The sequence below is a fragment of the Spinacia oleracea genome, chromosome 4, assembly GCF_020520425.1.
Source record: "Spinacia oleracea cultivar Varoflay chromosome 4, BTI_SOV_V1, whole genome shotgun sequence".
Taxonomy (NCBI): Eukaryota; Viridiplantae; Streptophyta; class Magnoliopsida; order Caryophyllales; family Amaranthaceae; genus Spinacia; species Spinacia oleracea.
This window is the reverse complement of record NC_079490.1, coordinates 68489800-68511478: the sequence shown is the minus strand read 5'-3', so window position 1 is coordinate 68511478 and position 21679 is coordinate 68489800. Positions and strand designations below refer to the sequence as shown.

The 21679-nt window shown below is 41.0% G+C and overlaps 1 protein-coding gene across 1 annotated transcript; it reads left to right on the top strand.

Annotated features, from left to right (window-relative positions):
- Window positions 1-16538: 16538 nt before the first annotated feature.
- On the top strand, window positions 16539-19621 carry LOC110800190 (uncharacterized). The gene is made up of 2 exons (XM_056841825.1): window positions 16539-18759; window positions 18894-19621. The coding sequence occupies exons 1-2, from the start codon at window positions 16539-16541 to the stop codon at window positions 19619-19621; spliced, it is 2949 nt and encodes a 982-aa protein (XP_056697803.1).
- Window positions 19622-21679: the final 2058 nt, after the last annotated feature.

The window sequence follows — 21679 nt, the reverse complement described above, 5'->3', positions numbered from 1 at the left end:
GACCTTTGTATTTTTGTACTTTGAAGGAGTCGCCACCAAAAATTATTTAGGGTCTCGTTTGGAAAGACCAAAAAGATGACTCTATTAGGATAAGGCTTTGAATCTTCGAAACGGATGGGTGAGATCCGGGCAAGGGAACGAGATGCTTATTCCGCGAGCTTTAAAAATAATTCAAGTGCGTGACACAAAACTTTTGAAAAATACCCTAGTTTAGACTATGTGTCTTTGAATTTAGAACAAATAGAGTTTGTACTTTGTATTGTGGCCACTTTGCTTTAAAGTTAATTTAAGGGAACCTAAGATCGGTTTGTCCAAGAAATTATCATTGTTAAGCGTGGTGTAGCCTTGTATTTTGTTGAATTTAGCATGTGAGGTGATGAAAGCGATAAGCAAGTAAAGCAACATCACAATTGAAAATAAGTGCGGAATTAGTAAAATACAAGACCCCCTAGAAATGGACTAGGAAGTAGAACCACATTGCCTAGAAGGATTAGGCAAGTAAAGTTGCATAATTGAAAGTGCGGAATTGAAATGCGGAATTGAAATTGCGTAATTGAAAGGTGCGGAATTGAAAGGTGCGGAATTGAAAGGTGCATAATTGAAATTGCGGAATTGAAATTGCAATATTGAAATTGAACTTAAGCACGTGAGATCCGAACGCCAAACGGCTACTTAAAAATAAGTGCGTCCGACACGGATTCAAAGCTAAAAAATCTCAACTTAAGGATGGATTGTTCACCCAAAGTATCCTAGATTTTGCACATAGAACTTGAACTTGAAAGGTTTGAAACTTGAAATATTGAACTTGAAATGTTGAACTTTGAAATATTGAACTTGAACATGAAACTTTGAACTTGAACATGAAACTTTGAATTTGAACTTGAAACTTTGAACTTAAGAGTTTTGAATCTCAAAGATCGGACCTTTTAATGTTGAAAAGATTTAATCTTTGATGTGCTCTTACTTTGAAATAATCCTAGTTTAGGGAAGTGATTATGAACAACCCTAAACATTATTGGATCTTGAAACTTGAACTTGAAATTTAAAAAGTGGAGTCTTGAATCTCAAAGACTAAACCTTTAAACATTAGAAAGACATCATCTTTGATTACTCCATATTTTGAAGATAATTCTAGTTCAAGGAAGTGATTACAAACAACCATGAACATCATTGAATCTTGAAAGTTTGCATTTTGTGTCACATAAAGTTTGGATTTTGAAAGAAATGTTTGATTGTTGTAAGTGACATTTTTAGGATTAAAAATGCCAACTTACTAATCATTTTTGAAAGAGAAAAATCAAAGAAGCATGATTGATTATTGTGGGATTCGGAATTACCTATTGAGGCTTAGGCAAGAATTTCGTTTAGAGCTCCCAATTGCTTAGAACTTGAAATATTGTATAAGATTTTAAAGGTTTTTTGGATTTTGATTTGAGTGGCAATTTTTGTATTACGACGTTGTGTTTTGATTTTTGCCTCCCCATAATGCTCAGAATTAGGGGTTTTTATAGGAGGATTTGCTGCTAAACGCCAGCTAACGCCAGCGTCCAACGCAGCACCAGCGCCAGGCGCTGCTGACGTGGCGCAGATGCTGCAAAAACAAGGACGCGAGCTCCTTCCTTGGTTTGTCTTGTATTGATGTACCTTCGTACTATTTGTACGAAGTTGGCACGTAATGATTGCTTGGGGATTAATGTAATACCTCGTATTTTTATAATATTTATAAATATATTTTATTATATTTATAAAGCGTTTTTCGATTTTTGGAATTTATTTCGCATTTAAATAGTATTTTAATGTATTTTAATTAATTAGAATATTTAATAAATAAATTAAGAAACGAATTTAATTTTCGAGTCGAGAAATTTAATGGGTCGCAAGTAATTTTACAAGGTTTGGGTTTTAAATGAAAAGTCCAATTCGTTTTATTAAACGAGCCCAATCAAAAGAATTTAATTCAAGTCCTAAGCTAGCCCAATCATTTAATCCCCTAAGCCCAATTCTAATTTCCTAAGCCTAGCCCATTGAAAATAGGGAGCCTATAAATAGGACTCCCCATCATTAAATGAACCCCCTTAATTTCATAAACCCTCTTTTTGCTTGCTTGCACCTCACTCCTCTTTCCCCTCTTCCTCTCAGCCGGCTCGCACAGCACGAGTGCTCGTGCTCGCTGTCCCCTCGTGCTCGCCGTCCCCTATTGCTCGCTGCTGCTCGTGCCTATCGCACGGCACAGCCCTCGCCCCCTTGCTCCCTTGCTGCTCATACTAGGGATTGGTTTTGCAAATTGAGACGATTATATTATTGAAAAATGATTGAATTCTAAAGTTTAAATGAGGTTTTAGATTTTATAAAGTTGTCGGAAATTTAATGAACATGGAAATAATTTAAGTTTCATTATTTTGGTGATAGGAGGTGATTTCTAAGTGAGTGCTCGTTATTGCAAAGTTGCCCCTACGCTTAGGTATTCAAGGTACGTACAAGTCTAGGGCGACCACACCATTTGTCAAGAGAATTACATGATTGTTGTTGATGTGAATTATATTATGTTGAATCATGTTTATTTTGGTGAACGATCATGTGATTTATGATGTTGGATTTATTGGATTAATTGTTGAACAAGCATGTTGAGATTATTATAAGTATGGATTTCATTGTCAATCATGTTGTTCAATATTTATGCATGTATGGTTTGTTTCACATGCAAGGGATGGATTATTTATTTGTTTGCTATTGTACGGGATGTCTAGCATACTTTTGAGCCAATTATTCGTACTTCGTAGTACTATTTATTTTACCACATGTGAAGGGTTAGCTCACGTAAGCCACCGCACATGTAGGGTTCAGTTGGGAATGTTATATGAAATGAATTAGGATTTGTCGTGCAAGGGCACAACCCTCATGTTAATGGGCATGATGTGGAATCTCACTTTGGTGAGGAGGAACATGGTAGTAATTTCACAAGTGTCTTACTTTGTTGATCACAAGTCCTAAAGGATTAAAATAAGATTGTTTTGGTTGTCGTTTATTATTTGTATGTGTACGTGTACGTTGTTGAGTCTTGAGTTCACCTTTAATAAAATATTAATAAACGTAAAGTGCAACCAGAACAAGCTTTAAAACTCTTGTAACGTATATACCTTGAGTATGAACAATGGGGGGAGACTTGCCAGAAAGCTTGATCTCCTACTAATGATACAAGACGTTGTTTCATTTATATTATGCGCAGGAATTCCGTCGGTATGGCCCGACACTCGGTATGGCCCGATTTTATTATTTATTATTTGGTGTATGGTTGGCTCCCATCACCTTTCCTTTATGGAATATTTCTTTTGGCCAGTTCGAAGTTTATTCTAATTAAATTGTGAGTCAAGAGTCGAGTCAAGAGTCGAGTCTTGTATTCATGGTTTGTTTTTTAATTCTTAAATGGCTTTTGCATGATGATTAGTACTTAGTGAGTGATGCATGTTTATAGTTTTGTTTCACTCTATTCTTGTAAGTACTCAGCTTTTGTTGACTACGTGCTTTGTGTGTTTGGTCATGGCCTTTGCCTTAATGACCCTATGATGATCTATCATTTGCTCTTGCATTGATTGGGAGTAGAATAATATAACAGGCTGGTAGATCGAAATCATGTAGCTTGGGATGACCGAGAGAGTTGCATGCTTTCGTATTTTGAACTATTTAATTATACTTTAATTATGTTTGAAATTGTTGAACTTTTTATACTTTGGTTTTTGGGCCGTCATGGTTCCAAATTGTAGGAGGCCTCGATATTTTATTAATAATATTTTTAAAAGTTAGTTGACATTAAATTCCACTGCGTAATTCTGGTAATAGCCTTAACCGTTATCACGGTGGCGGTAATACTTTAGTAATTCCTTTATTTTAAGTTGGAAAATGGTTTTATAAAAGCAAGGAATTATTAAGGTGTTGCAAAGTGGTATCAGAGCCAGGTTCAGTGACATGCATTTTAATGATGGTACCCCTAATCGGTACAAATATGGGACTGGAGATGGTAGGTGGAATTATGATACTGAGGTTCTTACTACTATCTTAGAGGTTGCAGAGAATAGCTATGAGGATGGGAAGTACTCTGCGGGTCTAGGTATGGGCTATGGAGGAATAGAAAGTGATGGTGAGGATGGCATGATTCATGATGAGCAAGCTAGTGATGTTGAGGAGGACGATGATGATGATGATATAGTAGAGATTGAGAATCCTAATCCTGTAGTTCCTGAACCAACAATTGAGATATCTAGTGGATCTGAGGATGAGCTTGAAGAGAATAATGTGGTTGATAGTGACCCACAACAGGATGATGAGACTATGGATGAAGACTCTGATCCGGAAGAAGACTTGGATGATCCTAATGATCAAGACTTTACTCCAGAGCAATACAAGGAAAGAAATGATTGTTGTGATGACGTTAGTCTTTAGAGAAATGTAATCCTTAGTTATTTACTTTTCGTTGAATAATAAAGTAGCAAAGCTACTACTTATGGTTGTTAGTTCTATCATAGTTGGAGAATAAATGTTATGTCATTAGTGGATGTAAGACCTATTCATTGAAGTATTAATAAAAGCATAGAATTACCTTTTCGTTATCTCTTAAGTTCAATTTTCAATTCTAAGTCTTGTGGGTATCGCAAAGGGATTAATTGTTATTTCTTCAATGAAATTTTATGTGCAAGGTGGTAAAGTAGCAACCATCTAAATTACATGCATCGAATAGTGGGGTGAGAAGGCCCAAAAGTGGCGCCAACTTCCCCCCTAGGGCACGTGTAACCGTGTTCTTGTTGTGAGTGGGTTCGTTATCGAACTAGTACCTTAGTAATGTCATGTCCAACCAATATTAAAGTTAGCCTTTTATTTTATTCAGGAGAAGGGATATGGCTAACCAAGAGATTTCTAAAGTGGTTAGACAACTAGCTGAGGTAGTTCGAGACCTAGCTCAAACTAGAGCCAACCCAGTGCATGATCCGGCTGGGGAGATGTTTAAGAAAATAGCTCAAAGCAAGCCTCTACTATATAGCGGAGAGATTGAACCAAGTGTGCTTGAAAACTGGTTGAGAGAGATTGATAAGCTTATTGTAGCTGTGAATTGCCCCGAAAACCTTAGGGTGAATAGTGTTGTGTACTACCTGAGAGGTGAAGCTGATTTATGGTGGCAACGATGTGAGAATACCCTTAGAGCCACGCCTAACTTTGGGTGGGAAGCATTCAAAACTGCACTAAGGAACAAGTTTTACCCACCTTATCTGAAGAAGCAAAAGGCGCAGGAGTTCATCGAACTCAAAATGGAGGGTCTGTCTGTGACGGAATACTATTCTAAGTTTATAGAGCTGTCTAGGTTTGCACCGGAAGTGGTGGCAACGGAAGAGCTTAGGGCTCAAAGATTTGAGAATGGTTTGACCATGGAATTGCAACTGTTGTTGTCTGGAGAGACCTTTACCTCATTAGACACCCTGTACGGAAAAGATGCTCGCCTGTATGGGTTACAACAAAGGAAGAATGGAAGTACTGAAAAGAGAAAGGATGGTGGAAGCTCGAATCAAGGGAATAACCATCAGAATCAGGGGAATTTTAAGAAGCACAAAGGAAATGGGAACTTCCAGTTTAGGGCTAACAATGGTGGTAATCGCAACAACCAAGGTGGTGGAAATCAGTCTGGAAGGAATGGAGTAAGGACCTACGACTGTAGGCGCTGTAACATGAATCACCCTGGAAAGGATTGTGACGGAAACCTAGTGACTTGTAGCTTCTGACAGAAGTTAGGCCACGGGGAGTATGAATGTTATTCTAAGAATAGAAATCCTAACCAAGGTAACCACCAGAGCAATAATCGGAATAATCAGAACCGAAATGGGGGAAATGGAGGTGGAAACCAAAGAAATTACCAAGGTGGTAACAATGGCAATAACAATGGCAATCACCAGAACCATGGAAATCCTGGAGGAAACCAACAGCAGAATGGGAACCGAAACAACAATGGAAACACCAATGGAGGTGGCCACACCAAAGGAGTTGCCCAACGAAAGCTGAATGTGATATCTAGGCAAGAAGCGGAAACTTCCTCTGACGTCATAGCAGGTACTTTTTCTATAAATTCCGTCTTAGTTAAAGTTCTATTTGATTCTGATGCGACATGTTCTTTTATATCAGTAGATGCTTTGGGGAAATTAGGGCTGAAAGAGCCTGAAACAATTGAAGTACCTATAGTCATACCTACTGGTAGTATAGTGAAGTGTACCAAAATCCATAGAGATGTGCCTTTGACCATAGCCAAGACCCTGTTCTTATCTAACCTAATCGAGTTTAAGTTAGGAGAGCTAGATGTAATTCTAGGAATGGACTGGTTGGCCATGTTCAAAGCCAAAATAGATTGTGAGAAGCAGAAGGTTCACTTGAGGTCTAGCCTAGGCAAAGTAGTGTCATATCGTCGTTTTGGTAAGCCTAAGCACATAGGGATTATCACGGCAATGGAACTCGTGAAGCTAGTCGGTAAAGGGAACCCAGTCTTCCTATGCAATGTGAGAAACCTAGAGCATGTAACCAAAGATCAGCCTGAAGAGATTGCAGTAGTTAATGAATTCCTCGATGTGTTTCCGGAAGAGATACCGGGGATGCCTCCCAATCGACCTATTGACTTTACCATAGACTTAGTGCCTGGAACCGCGCCTATTTCAAAACCACCATATCGAACGGCTCCAGCAGACATGAATGAGTTAAAAGGCCAGTTGGAGGATCTATTGGAGAAAGGTTACATTAGGGCAAGTGCATCGCCTTGGGGAGCACCAGTGTTGTTTGTGAAGAAAAAGGATGGAAGTATGAGGCTCTGTATAGACTACAGGGAGCTCAATAAGGTCACGATCAAGAATAAGTATCCTTTACCTAGGATAGAAGACCTATTCGACCAATTGAAAGGAGCAGGAATCTTTTCAAAGATTGATTTGCGTTCGGGTTATCATCAATTGAGAATCGCTGATCATGACATACCAAAGACCGCATTCAGGACTAGATACAGACATTATGAGTTCACTGTTATGCCTTTTGGGTTAACCAATGCACCTACAATATTTATGAACTTAATGAACCGTGTATTCCATGCCTATTTGGACAAGTTTGTAGTGGTTTTCATAGATGACATCCTAGTGTACTCCTAGAGTGAGGAGGATCACGCTGAGCACTTGAGATCTGTGTTGAATACCCTGAGAGATAACCAGTTGTATGCCAAGTTCTCAAAGTGTGAGTTTTGGTTGGAAAGAGTTGCATTTTTGGGACATTTTGTATCTAAGGAAGGAGTGGCAGTTGACCCTGCTAAGATCAAAGCTGTTAGTGAATGGCCTACACCCAAGAGTGTGACTGACATTCGAAGTTTTCTGGGATTAGCTGGCTAATATAGACGCTGTGTGCAAGACTTCTCTAGGATAGCCAAGCCCATGACAACCTTGATGAAGAAGGAAGCAAAGTTTGAGTGGAATAACCAGTGTGAGGAAGCATTCCAAGCCTTGAAGACGCGATTGATAACCGCGCCAGTGTTAACTTTGCCAGATGAGAGTGGTACCTATGATGTGTATAGTGATGCCTCTAAGAATGGTTTAGGGTGTTTATTGATGCAGAACGGGAAGGTTATTGCGTATGCGTCAAGGCAGTTGAAGCCATATGAATCCAATTACCCTACCCATGATTTAGAGCTAGCTGCTATAGTGTTTGCATTGAAGATATGGAGACACTATCTGTATGGTGTGAAGTGTAGGATATTTACGGATCATTAGAGTTTAAAGTACATCTTCACACAGAAGGATCTGAATATGCGCCAACGAAGGTGGTTGGAGTTAATCAAGGACTATGATTTGGATATTCAGTACCATGAAGAATGTAGTTGCGGATGCCTTGAGTAGGAAATCAAGTCATAGTGTTAATGCGTTAGTAGTTGCTAACGAGCTGTGTAAGGACATGCAGCGTTTGAACCTTGAAATAGTGAGTGGTGAAAGCCTTGAGGGAATGATGAATGCCTTAACCATCCAACCATCAATATTTGATGAGATTAGGGAGAATCAAGCTGGTGATGTAAAGTTGGAGCGAATCAAGGAAAAGATTTCGCAAGGCAAGGAGTTAGAATTCTGAATCCATGATGATGGAATTTTGAGGTACAAAGGCAGGTGGTGCGTGCCTCAAAAGCTAGTGTGGAGGATTGAAGGAGAAATTAATGAAAGAAGGGCATAATACGCCATATTCTGTGCACCCGGGTGGTGACAAGTTGTACAAGGACTTGAAAAAGATCTATTGGTGGCCAAGAATGAAGAACGAAGTGGCTGAATTTGTGGCTAGATGCCTGACTTGTCAGAAGGTCAAGATAGAGCACAGGAGACCTCAAGGAAAGGTCCAACTTTTAGAGATTCCAAGCTGGAAATGGGACTGTATTTCTATGGACTTCGTCACTTGTTTGCCTAAGTCAAATACCGGAAATGATACAATTTGGGTTGTGGTAGATAGGTTGACCAAGTCAGCAGTGTTTATACCAATGAAGGAAACCTGGAAAATGGAACAACTTGCTAAAGCTTACATTAAGAATGTTGTGAGGTTACATGGAGTTCCTAAGGATAACGTATCAGATAGGGATTCAAGGTTTCTTTCGAATTTCTGGAAAAGTGTGCAGGAGAGCTTTGGTACGACATTGAAAATGAGTACAGCCTTCCACCCAGCCACAGATGGACAAACAGAGAGAACCATCCAAACCCTTGAGGACATGCTTCGGGCATGCGTCATTGATTTCCAAGGAAGTTGGGAAGATAGCCTGGATTTGATTGAGTTTTCATATAACAATAGCTATCACGCTAGTATTGGAATGGCAGCATTTGAGGCCCTGTATGGACGGAAGTGTAGAAGTCCCCTTTGTTGGAGTGACATTAGTGAAACCATAGTGTTGGGACCTCAAATGATAGAGGACACTATGAACCAAATCCGAACCATCCAATCAAAGATTCAAGCGGCGAAGGATCGCCAAAAGAGTTATGCAGACTTGAAACGTAGGGATGAAGAGTTCAATATAGGTGACAAGGTGTTGCTCAAAGTGTCACCAATGAAAGGTGTCATGAGATTTGGAAAGAAAGGGAAGTTAAGCCCTAAGTACACAGGCCCATATGAAATCTTAGAAAGAATTGGTAAGGTAGCTTATAGACTAGCCTTGCCTATGGACTTGCATAGAGTGCATAATGTGTTCCACATATCTCAGTTAAGGAAATATATCCCGGATAAGTCGTATGTGTTGCAACCAATGACCATAGAATTAGACCAAAGTTTAACCTTTGAGGAAAGACCAGTCAAAATCCTTGATAGCAAAGTGCGTAGTACACGTACTAAAGATGTGAAAATTGTCAAAGTGTTGTGGTCTAATCAAGAATCCGAGGAAGCAACTTGGGAAGCGGAGTACGAAATGAGAAAGAAATATCCCGAGATTTTACCCGAGGTTAGTTGAGTTACGGGGTCGTAACTCGTGTCTTTTAAGGGGGGTAGAGTGCGGTAGAATTTCACGCTTTTTACCTTGTTTTCCCCTATTTTATGCTCAATTTAGTGCTTTCTATTGAATTTGCACTTATTATTGTCCTGTTTAATCATGTAAAGAGTACAACAACTTAAAATTTTTGCAAGTGAACGCATTAAAAGTCTCATAAAGTCTCAAGTTTTGAGTTGAATTTTGATTACCGAACCAAAGTTTCGGGACGAAACTTCTTTTAAGGAGGGTAGACTGTAATACCTCGTATTTTTATAATATTTATAAATATATTTTATTATATTTATAAAGCATTTTTCAATTTTTGGAATTTATTTCGCATTTAAATAGTATTTTAATGTATTTTAATTAATTAGAATATTTATTATTTTAATTAATTACGAAACGAATTTAATTTTTGAGTCGGGAAATTTAATGGGTCGCAAGTAATTTTACAAGGTTTGGGTTTTAAATGAAAAGTCCAATTCGTTTTATTAAACGAGCTTAATCAAAAGAATTTAATTCAAGTCCTAAGCTAGCCCAATCGTTTAATCCCCTAAGCCCAATTCTAATTTCCTATGCCTAGCCCATTGAAAATAGGAAGATTATAAATAGGACTCCCCATCATTAAAAGAACCCCCTTAATTTCATAAACCCTCTTTTTGCTTGCTTGCACCTCACTCCTCTTGCCCCTCTTCCTCTCGGCCGGCTCGCACAACACGAGTGTCGTGCTCGCTGGCCCCTCGTGCTCGCCGTCCCCTATTGCTCGCTGCTGCTCGTGCCTCTAGCACGGCACAGCCCTCGCCCCCCTTGCTCCCTTTCTGCGTCGAGTGTGTGTGCTGTGTGGTGTGCTACTTCCCCTCGCACACCCACACCCTCCCTCTCGTCTTCCCCTCTCGCCTCTCGCTCGCACACAGCGCCCAGCCCAGGCACGCTGCCCCGCTGTTGCATCCCCCTTCGTCGCTGCGCACACACGCACACGAGTTGTGCGTTGTGTGTGTGTGTTCGTGTTTTGTTCGTTCTTGTTCACTCTTTTCGCCCAATCACATTAATTCGTGGTTGTTCCGTGCTATAGGCCGGATTGGTATAATTCTCTTCTTCCTTACCTATTCTATTTAAATTCCGTATTTTAAATTATAATATTATTATTGTTTTGAATGATTAAAATGTTGGGAATCGGTTGTGAACACCGTGCTTTGAGGATTTACGTGTTGTGATTCATTAGGCTTGTTTTAATTATTAAAGTATGAATTTTCAGATTCATTTATTTAATAAAGGATTGATTAATTTTTATGATGCTAAATTGGTTTTATTGCGATTTTTAAGTTAGGGTTTTAACTTAGACCTATTGAGTCAATTGATTAACATAATTAGGTGATGATTTTAATTATGATAATCAATTATATTTTCAGATTTAAATAAAGGCTTAAAGTGTTGATTTTTATTGATTTTAAAGGCAGAAAAAGTATGTTTTCATACTAGGGATTGGTTTTGCAAATTGAGACGATTATATTATTGAAAAACGATTGAATTCTAAAGTTTAAACGAGGTTTTAGATTTGCATTGATGGGGAATTTAATGAACCTGGAAATAATTTAAGTTTCATTATTTTGGTGATACGAGGTGATTTCTAAGTGAGTGCTCGTTATTGCAAAGTGGCCCCTAAGCTTAGGTATTCAAGGTACGTACAAGTCTAGGGAGACCACACCATTTTTCAAGAGAATTACATGATTGTTGTTGATGTGAATTATATTATGTGGAATCATGTTTATTTTGGTGAACGATCATGTGATTTATGATGTTGGATTTATTTGATTAATTGTTTAACAAGCATGTTGAGATTGAGTATGTATTTCATTGTCAATCATGTTGTTCAATATTTATGCATGTATGGTTTGTTTCACATGCAAGGGATGGATTATTTATTTGTATGCTATTGTACATGATGTCTAGCATACTTTTGAGCCAGTTATTCGTACTTCATAGTACTATTTATTTTACCACATGTGAAGGGTTAGCTCACGTAAGCCACAGCACATGTAGGGTTCAATTGGGAATATTATATGAAATGAATTAGGATTTGTCGTGCAAGGGCACAACCCTCATGTTAATGGGCATGATGTGGAATCTCACTTTGGTGATGAGGAACATGGTAGTAATTTCACAAGTGTCTTGCTTTGTTGATCACAAGTCCTAAAGCATTAAAATAAGATTATTTTGGTTGTCGTTTGTTATTTGTATGTGTGTACGTTGTTGAGTCTTGAGTTCACCTTTAATAAAATGTTAATAAACGTAAAGTGCAACCAGAATAAGCTTCAAAACTCTTGTAACGTATATACCTTGAGTATGAACAATGGGGGGAGACTTGCCGGAAAGCTTGATCTCCTACTAATGACACAAGACGTTGTTTCATTTATATTATGCGCAGGAATTCCGTCGGTATGGCCCGACACTCGGTATGGCCCAATTTTATTATTTATTATTTGGTGTATGGTTGGCTCCCATCACCTTTCCTTTATGGAATATTTCTTTTGGCCCGTTCGAAGCTTATTCTAATTAAATTGTGAGTCAAGAGTCGAGTCTTGTATTCATGGTTTGTTTGTTAATTCTTAAATGGCTTTTGCCTGATGATTAGTACTTAGTGAGTGATGCATGTTTATAGTTTTGTTTCACTCTATTCTTGTAAGTACTCAACTTTTGCTGACTACGTGCTTTGTGTGTTTGGTCTAGGGCGACGACCTTAATGACCCTATGATGATCTATCATTTGCACTTGCATTGATGGGGATTAGAATAATATAATAGGTTGGTAGATCGAAATCATGTAGCTTGGGATGATCGAGAGAGTTGCATGCTTTCGTATTTTGAACTATTTAATTATACTTTAATTATGTTTGTAATTGTTGAACTTTTTATACTTTGGTTTTTGGGCCGTCATGGTTCCTAATTGTAGGAGGCCTCGATATTTTATTAATTATGTTTTTAAAAGTTAGTTGACTTTAAATTCCGCTGCGTAATTCGGGTAATAGCCTTAACCGTTATCACGGTGGCGGTAATACTTTAGTAATTCCTTTATTTTAAGTTGGAAAATGGTTTTATAAAAGCAAGGAATTATTAGGGTGTTAGAATTAAGGCTTGGTTTGCATCCAAAAACAAGCCGTTTCGGGTTTTTGAATTTCGGTTTTACGGGATGAGGCCAGGCTTGCTCGGCTTTGTGGGTCGGCGCCCGAATTGAGTTTGCTTGATGTCATTTTGGCTGGAAAAGGCCTTGTAAAACCAATGGGTGAGATTGTGAAGGAAATAATGCCCTTGGTCCAAGTATGCATTCAATGATAAGTCTAATAAATGCGGTTCAGTATTAATTAATTATACAAGTTGATAATTCAGTGAGATCAAGTGAATTGTATGCCTAGCTAGAGGCCGCTTCAGTTCAAGTGGAATTAATAATATTAATCCACAGCTTACTCTTGACTGAACCTGTAGGGTCACACAAATAGTACTTGAACGAATCAAGTATTTAAAGGAATTAAATACTCCATTTATGGATATTCGGAATCAACGGATCTCGGTTCCAGTGGGAGCTGAAATCGTCAGAGGCAAATTATGAATACTCCGGAAACGATGATATTGCCGGAAACGGAAATATGGATCGTATCGGAAATATAAATATTATCCAAAGTGGTAGATGTTGCCGGAAACGGAAACATGGTACGTATCGGAAAATATTATCGGAAATGGAAATATTGCCGGAATCGGAATATTACCGAAAACGGAAATATTGCTGGAATCGGAAATATTATCGGAATCGGAAAATATTTCCGGAATCGAAAATATTAAATATTTGTTCGAAACGGAAATTAATTCTGGAATCGGAAAAATGTTGTTCGAATCGGAAATGAATTCCGGAATCGGAAAATTAATCGGAAGCGCGTCGTACGAAATAAACATCGGACGAGCTTGCTAGACGCAAGGCCGCGCATGAAGCTAGGCCTGCGCCTAGCAAGCCCATGCGCGCAAGGCAACGCAGCAGCAAGCCAAGGCACGCAGGCCCTGCCAAGCAGCACGCCAAGGCCAGGCCCAACGCGCAATGCAACTGGCGCGCCCAAGCAATGGGCTGCGCGCAGCGCTGTGGGCCGAGCTGCTCCGTGCGCGCGCGCGTCCAGCGCCCCTCGTGGGCTGTGCGTGCGTGTGTGCGTTGAGTTCGTGCATACGTCGAATCCTTAAGCAATTAGGATTAGATTAAAGATTAAATTTCCTAAAGTTACTAGAGTTAGTTGTTTAATTAAAAAATAACTTATTAGTTTTAATTAATGTCTAATTCTAATAGGATTAGATTAATTGAAACCTAGTAGACTTCTAATTCCATTTTTCCAACCCTATAAATAGGTGATGGCATTCACAATTTATAATCACTCCAATTTAAGTATTCATTAAGTTTTAAGGTTAAAACTAAGAGAATAATGTGTCACAATTATATTCGACTAACATAATACCTTAGGCTAAATTCTAGTTAATTGGATCTAAGGCGGATCCGGACGTGTTGTGGACTATCTACGAAGGGACTACACTTGGAGTCCTAAACTTGTTCTTGTTCGGTTCGGGAGCAGCTAGGGAGGGCACGCTACAAATGTATGCATCCTAAATTATGCTACTTGTTATGTGGCAATTAATTTGGATTCCTGGCTTTATGGTTTTTCCGCATGAAATATATATGCTTTATATGTATCATAACCTAACAGTGGTATCAGAGCCTCTAATTAATTCCATAATAAATTATAGTTAACAAGGTTAAATTTTATAAATTTGCAATGAATTAAAGGGGTGATTAATATCGTTTTTTGTAATTAATTGCAAATTCGTGCGATTATTTAATTATATGTTCGCAGAATTTCCGGCAGTTTAGTCAATAATAGTCGGAATCGTTTAATTTTATAGTGAATTTCGCATGTAAACGGCGTTTTAAAATTTTGACTAAAATCAAAGATTTGATGTTGAACCCAGAATTCCCAAATTCGAAGCCTAACTATCACTTTTCGGAGGTTTTAGTTTTTCGAACGCAAAATTTGTAAATTTTAAGATGTTAAATTAAATATTTGCGATTCTTGTTTGTAAATCATGAATGTATGATTGACCTACTGTATATGTTTAACAATTTTAATGCCTAAGCTTGTTAATTATACAACCTAATTTGTAATTGTAATTAATTTGTTAAAATTCAAATAACTTAGAATTTGATTTGTTTTTCATAATTCATTAACAATTTAATTAGGTATCTGATGTGGGTAAAAATACCCCACTTACGTGGCTCAATTAAACGTGAGACACGTGGCATTCCCCGGTTAGCCAGCCATCTATTTGGCTGCCATTTAGGAGCTACACTGCGCTGATGTATGACTAGCCAAGTTATGTCAGCAACTTTAAGGCCCATGGCCCAAAAAAGGAGATTTGTGATGGTGACACATGTCACCATCTGATAAACCAACCAATCATATGAGGTCACTCTAGGGTTTCCCCCCAAAAGGGGGGGGGGGGCTATAAATATACTCAATTCCCAAGAAATTGACAGACAATTCTAGATAAAGAAACATTCTACTACTTACTTTAATGCTTTCTGTTTATTAATTATATCTTCCTTAAAACCCGTGTCTTACTTAAGTATCGGAGGGAATATTCCTACGGGAATATTCTTATTTTGTAGGTACGCCGCCGACGTGGACTCGACTCAACGCTACGTGGAACCTGATACCTACTCGTCATCATCCAAGGAAAAACTCCCACAACATTTGGCGCCGTCTGTGGGGAGGTAAGGTAACATGGTAGACGTCCAGCACTTCGGAGACGGGCCCATCAGTCGAAACGAAAACGACGAGACTACAATCAATGGTGATCGTCCTCCTCGAGGGAGGGACGACAGAAGCAATCCGTCTATAGGACAAGGCGGTCGTCCTGAACCTACTCATGAGCCGCAACTTGAGCAGGTTCAAGTAGACGATGAGACGGGTCAACCTTTGCTTCCTCCAGGCGGCCATTTGAGAGCTGATGCCGACACAGTTATGGAAGAAAACCCAGACTTGCCGGTGTCTGCTGGACAGCTTAAAGATATCCTAGCTGGATTCAAGGCGCAGATGGACACCCTACAAGATGAGATCAAAATTATCTGTTCTCAGTCTCAGGGGACGGGAATACCATTCTTTAATGGACTCGCTCGGTCTAATGTTTGGCGGCAAGACCAAGCACGAAATGACGATCATGACAGACGCTTTGACAGATCAGAACTTCCTTCCAGCCCATAGCTCCGCGTCGAGTTCTACCAACTTTTCGGCCTGAACCTGAACCGTCCAGAAGAGTACCGATCATTCAGCTGGATAGGCCTCAAGAAACTGAGCTGTCAGATACTGGTTCCACTCCCGTCATGCAAGATTCACCCCTCGCTGCCCCTTCGCGCTGTCTCACCAGGACTCATGTCACCCGTGCGGACAGCGAGCGGCGTAGAACATCCCAGAATAGGAGGCAGGATCCAATATGCCATATTCAACAGGGAGTGGACGGCATTATCCTTGATTACACCACTCCATTCTGTGCTGATATCATGAACGCTCCCAAGGAGCCTAAAGTGAAGCCGCCAGCTATTGACGCCTATGACGGCACGTCTGACCCTGATGTGCATCTCTTGGCCTATCGGCACCATATGTATGTCCAGGGAACTACCGATGCAACCTGGTGCAAATACTTCCCGTCCACTCTGAAAGGAGTTGCCTCAAAATGGTTCGAGAAGTTGCCCGCGGGAACGGTCAATACTTATGCGGAATTAGAGATGTTGTTTTCTGCAAGATTTATGGCTAATAAAGAGGAGAAGAAGACGAGCATGCATTTGGGCCGAATACAGCAAGGGAAAGATGAGTCCTTGCGAAGCTATGTTCGACGTTTCAACTTGGAGTCTGGACAGATTCCAGACTTACCTGACGGTGTAGCCTTTTTATAATTTCTTCAGGGGACTTAAGAAGGGGTCCTTTAAGTTTGACCTGGTTAAGAAAAGTGTTAGAACTATGGCCGACGCTCTAGATGAGGCCGAGTCCTTCATTCATGCCACTGAAATCTGCTCCGTCCCTAAAGAGTCTAAGGGAACAGAGACCACTGACCATCCGCAGCGAAAGGACAAATCGGATAAAAAGACCAGCCGTCCGAATGGGACATGGGCCATTGAAAAGAAAGGTTATCATACAACTCAGTCTCAAGGACTGAAGAGAGGACGTCCCTATGATAAAGAAAGATTCGAGTACAACACTGACTTGTACACAATACTGCTGGATGTCAGTGATAGATATGAGATTGATCGTCCGTTCCCCATGAAGTCGCCGGTGGAAACTAGGGACAACTCTCTTTACTGTAAGTTCCACTGTGATGTAGGACACGAAACAAAAGATTGCAAGAGTTTGCGGAGGGCTCTTGATGGGTTAGCCGCCAAGGGATTCTTGAAGTCATATCTTAGTTCAAGTGCAGGAGGAAGTGGTAAGAAATTCTACAAGAAAAGCAAGTCACCGTCATACCGCCGTGACGACAATGATACTGATCCAGAAATTGTGGCCGTCATTTCTGGGGGTCTGGCCGCTGGTGGCCCAACAATGAGAGGTCAAAAGGACTATGCAAGCCGATTGGGGCAGGTCATGTTGTCTGGAAAAGCCCCAATGGACCACTTCCCTAAAGTGGAGATTTGTGAATCAGACAGGGGCAAGATCGCCACTCCACACGACGATCCCCTGGTTATTGAATTGAAGGTAGCAAACCTCAAAGTAAGGCGTATATTAGTAGATACGGGGAGTTCGTCTGACATTATCAGCACATCTTGTCTAAATCGTCTTGAACATGACCCCAAGACCATTGAAAAGATACATTACCCGATCATTGGATTCGGAGGCGGCATAATTCATCCCCAAGGGATAATCACTTTGCCCCTACGAGTGGGAGGTCGGCATCAGAGCAAGAACCTGAACGTCCGATTTCTGATTGTGAAAGACCTCACAGCCTATAATATCATATTGGGGCGTCCAACTTTAAACCAGGCCAAAGCGGTGGTCGTCACTCATCTTATGCTTATGAAATATGTTTGCGATAAAGGCCAGGTCGGCACTATTCATGGTGATCAACAGCTAGCAAGAGACTGTTATCTCACTATGCTAAGCCCCGAGGCTTGGGGAAAAATTGACGAAGCACGAACAAGCTCTAAAAAAAAGCTAGATGAGATAGAGGAGAAAGTCAAGAAAGAAACCTTCACCATTGCCACGGCGCACATGGAAGCCAGACGACCTGAGCCGGTTGGTGGACATTATGAAGTCATCCTCGATGAAACACGTCCAGATAGGACGGTGCCAGTAGGGGTCTCTCCTGACGACCAGCTTGGGGCACATTTGGTCACTCTCCTGAGAGAATTCCAGGACATTTTTGCTTTTGCTGTGGAAGAAATGCCGGGCATCGATCCAAGCATAGCCGTCCACAAACTCAATGTAGACGAGTCTTTAAAACATGTTCGTCAGAAGAAGAGAAATCACGGGGAAGCAAGAAACAAAGCCGCAGCTGAAGAAGTTCAGAAGTTGTTAGAGGCTGGGTTCATTCGGCCAAGTCAATATCCAGATTGGGTGGCAAATGTAGTGCTGGTACCAAAACCCAACAAATCCTGGAGAATGTGTGTGGATTATACAGATTTAAACAAGGCTTGCCCAAAAGACAGCTTCCCTTTGCCCAAGCTGGACCGGCTGGTAGATTCAACGGCAGGTCATGCTTTGATGTCCTTCATGGATGCATACTCGGGCTTTCACCAAATTCCCTTGTGGCCAGATGATCAAGAGAAAACATCATTTGTTACTGAGCAAGGCCTGTACTGTTACAAAGTGATGCCGTTTGGCTTAAAGAATGCGCCGGCCACATTTCAACGTCTGGTCAACACTGTCTTCTCTGGTCAGTTAGGGCGCAATATCGAAGCCTACATTGATGATATGATAGTAAAAAGCAAGCAACGTGAAGAACACTTGGCTGACCTACGAGAAACTTTTGAAACGCTCCGAAAATACCAGATGAGGTTGAATCCAAAGAAGTGTGTTTTTGGGGTGACGGCTGGAAAGTTCTTGGGATTCCTCATTGATGAAAGGGGAATCGAGGCCAATCCTGATAAAGTACAAGCAGTAATAGACATGACGTCGCCAAAATCAGTCAAGGAAGTCCAACGCCTGACGGGATGTCTAGCAGCCTTGGGGTGGTTCTTATCAACGGCAGGTGACAAGTGTCATTACTTCTTCGGCACAATCAAGAAAAAGAGCAAATTTGAATGGACTGAGGCGGCAGAAACTGCCTTCGTCCGATTAAAGGAACACCTCCACACCTTACCTCGGCTTGTCAGTCCTCTTCAGGGGAAACTTTGTATGTATATTTGGCCATTCCCGAGTGGTCCTTGAGTGCTGTCTTGCTGACTGAAAGGGAAGGAGTGCAACTCCCCGTCTATTTTGTGAGCCATGTCCTGCAAAACGCTGAATTAAGATATTCTCCAATTGAGAAGTTCGCACTTGCGCTGTTTATGGCCAGCAAGAAGCTGCGCCCTTATTTTCTGGCACACAAACTAGTGGTATACACAGACCAGCCTTTGAAACAACCTCTTACTAAGCTAGACGCTGCCGGACGAATGCTGAAATGGGCAATTGAGCTAAATGCATTTGATATCTCATATGAGCCTCGAAAAGCTATCAAGGGACAAGCATTTGCTGATTTCATTGCAGAGATGACGAGGCCAAATTTTGAAAAGAATGTGACGACTCGCTGGACAGTCTATGTAGATGGCTCGTCAACCCAGAACGGGTGTGGAGCCGGCATAATATGTCAGTCTCCTGAAGGAGACAATTATGAGTATGCCATGAGATTCAAATTCCAAACTTCCAACAATGAAGCAGAATATGAGGCTTTATTAGCCGGTATAAAAATGTGCAAAGCCGCTGGAGCTCAAGAGATACTTGCCTTCTCCGACTCTCAGCTCATTGTGAGCCAAGTAAATGGGGACTATGAGGCAAGGGACCCTAACATGATCAAATATATGCAAGTTGTGCATCAAGAAGTAGAACATCTAAAGAGCTTCGAAGCTAAGTAGATTCCCAGAACGGAGAACAATCAGGCCGATGCCCTATCGAAACTAGCTAGCTCGGCTTCCTGTGATACTCCGCGTCACGTGTTTTGGGAAGTAAAGGATAAGCGAAGTATTGAGCAGGAATTGTGCGCTCCTATAGTAGATGTCCTGGATCGGTCGTCAACATGGATGGAGCCTATCATTGCTTACAAAATGGACGGTACGCTTCCGGACGATTCAAGTCTGGCCGCCAAAATACAAAAGAAGAGTTCTTGGTTTGAATGGTGGAATGGAGTTTTGTACAAAAAGTCATTTTCTAGACCTCTCCTGCGGTGCGTCACTCCTGAGAAAGGAAAGGAAATTCTAGACGATTTGCACCAAGGATTATGTAGCTCCCACATTGGAGGACGAGCCCTGGCAGAGAAAGCTTTGTGAACTGGTTATTATTGGCCCACTTTGAGAGAAGACGCCCTAGCCATGGTGCAAAAATGTGACAAGTGCCAACGGTTTGCTCATCTCATCCACAGGCCGGCCCACCCACTTACTCCTATTATGAGTCCCATTCCGTTTGCCAAGTGGGGGATGGACCTGTTAGGGCCATATACAGCGGCCCCTAGAGGCCGGCGCTATGTGATAGTTGCTGTTGATTACTTCACCAAGTGGGTTGAAGCAGAAGCTCTCAAGAACATAAAGACAAGTGATGTGAGGGCGTTTATTTGGAAAAATATCATGACTCGCTTTGGAATACCACAAGCTATCGTCTTTGATAATGGGCCTCAGTTTGAGACGCCTAAGCTGAAGGAGTGGTTAGCAGATCACGGCATACACAGCTGTTTTGCCTCAGTGGGACGACCTTAAGCCAATGGCCAAGTCGAAGCGTTTAACAAGATTATCTCCGAGGGGATAAAGAAGAAACGAGATGAGACCAAGGGTCTATGGGCTGATGAGCTGCCAAACGTCTTGTGGTCCATCCGCACCACGACCAAAAACTCAACCGGCGAAACCCCATTCCTGCTAGCCTATGGTGCTGAGGCCGTGTTGCCCATAGAAATGTGTGAACCTACACTAAGAGTCATGCTATATGACGAGAATGCCAACTGGGAAATGATGAAGTTTGCCCTTGACTTTTTACCTGAAGTAAGAGGAAATGCAGCATTGAGGCAACAGCTGTACAAGATAAGGATGGCGAGGGAATACAACAAGAAAGTCTCTAAAAGAGTGCTCAAGGTAGGAGACTTTATTCTCCGAAAGATGGAGTCTGTGGGACGAGCCAATGAACAGGGTAAACTGACGCCCACTTGGGAGGGACCCTATGAGATTTATGACGAGGTCAGAGATGGAACCTATCGCATTCAGGACATGCAGGGCCGACCAATTCTACGCACCTGGAAAGCATACAATCTCAAAAAATACTTTTTCTAGGGTGTATTCTGACTATCTTTTATGAAAGAATCTGTGGTCTAGACAACGACCGCTAATGGTCCTAATGGAGTAGTAGTCTCTCCTGTAACCGGCTAAATTTGCCTTACAAAGTATAAATAATACTACTCTCGTTTCGTCCTATTTATTACTCTATAATAACTTATCTAACATATGCATCCAAAAAGCCTAATCGAATAAAGGGCCTAAGAAGTGGCCCCAGATTAGCACAACATTTACAAGCCTAATTGTTTGAAGCCTAAGAAGTGGCCCAGATTAGCATAAACACAGGCTGATCACCTATTAAATTGTGAAAACCGTTCCCGAAAACACGAGCGTCTAAATTATCTAAGGCAAATAGGTTCATTCCCTATATGCCGCGGCAACAAACGTGCCGCTTCACATTGACGACGGGGGCAAACCCCCACATAAGTCAAACACTGCGGCAGCAATCATGCCGCGCCCAACTTATGACGGGAGCAAACCCCTCATAATTTGTCGTTTTCTTAAAAAACATGAAATATTTTCTAAGGAAAATAGGTTCATTTCCTATATGCCGCGGCAACAAACGTGCCGCTTCACATTGACGACGGGGGCAAACCCCCACATAAGTCAAACACTGCGGCAGCAATCATGCTGCGCCCAACTTATGACGGGAGCAAA

Bases quoted from the DNA above. Each gene is read 5' to 3' on its own strand.
- LOC110800190 (XM_056841825.1), top strand. From the start codon at position 16,539: ATGGCCGACGCTCTAGATGAGGCCGAGTCCTTCATTCATGCCACTGAA. The intron at 18,760-18,893 runs GTGACAAGTGTC...AGTCCTCTTCAG, and splicing joins GTGGTTCTTATCAACGGCAG to GGGAAACTTTGTATGTATAT.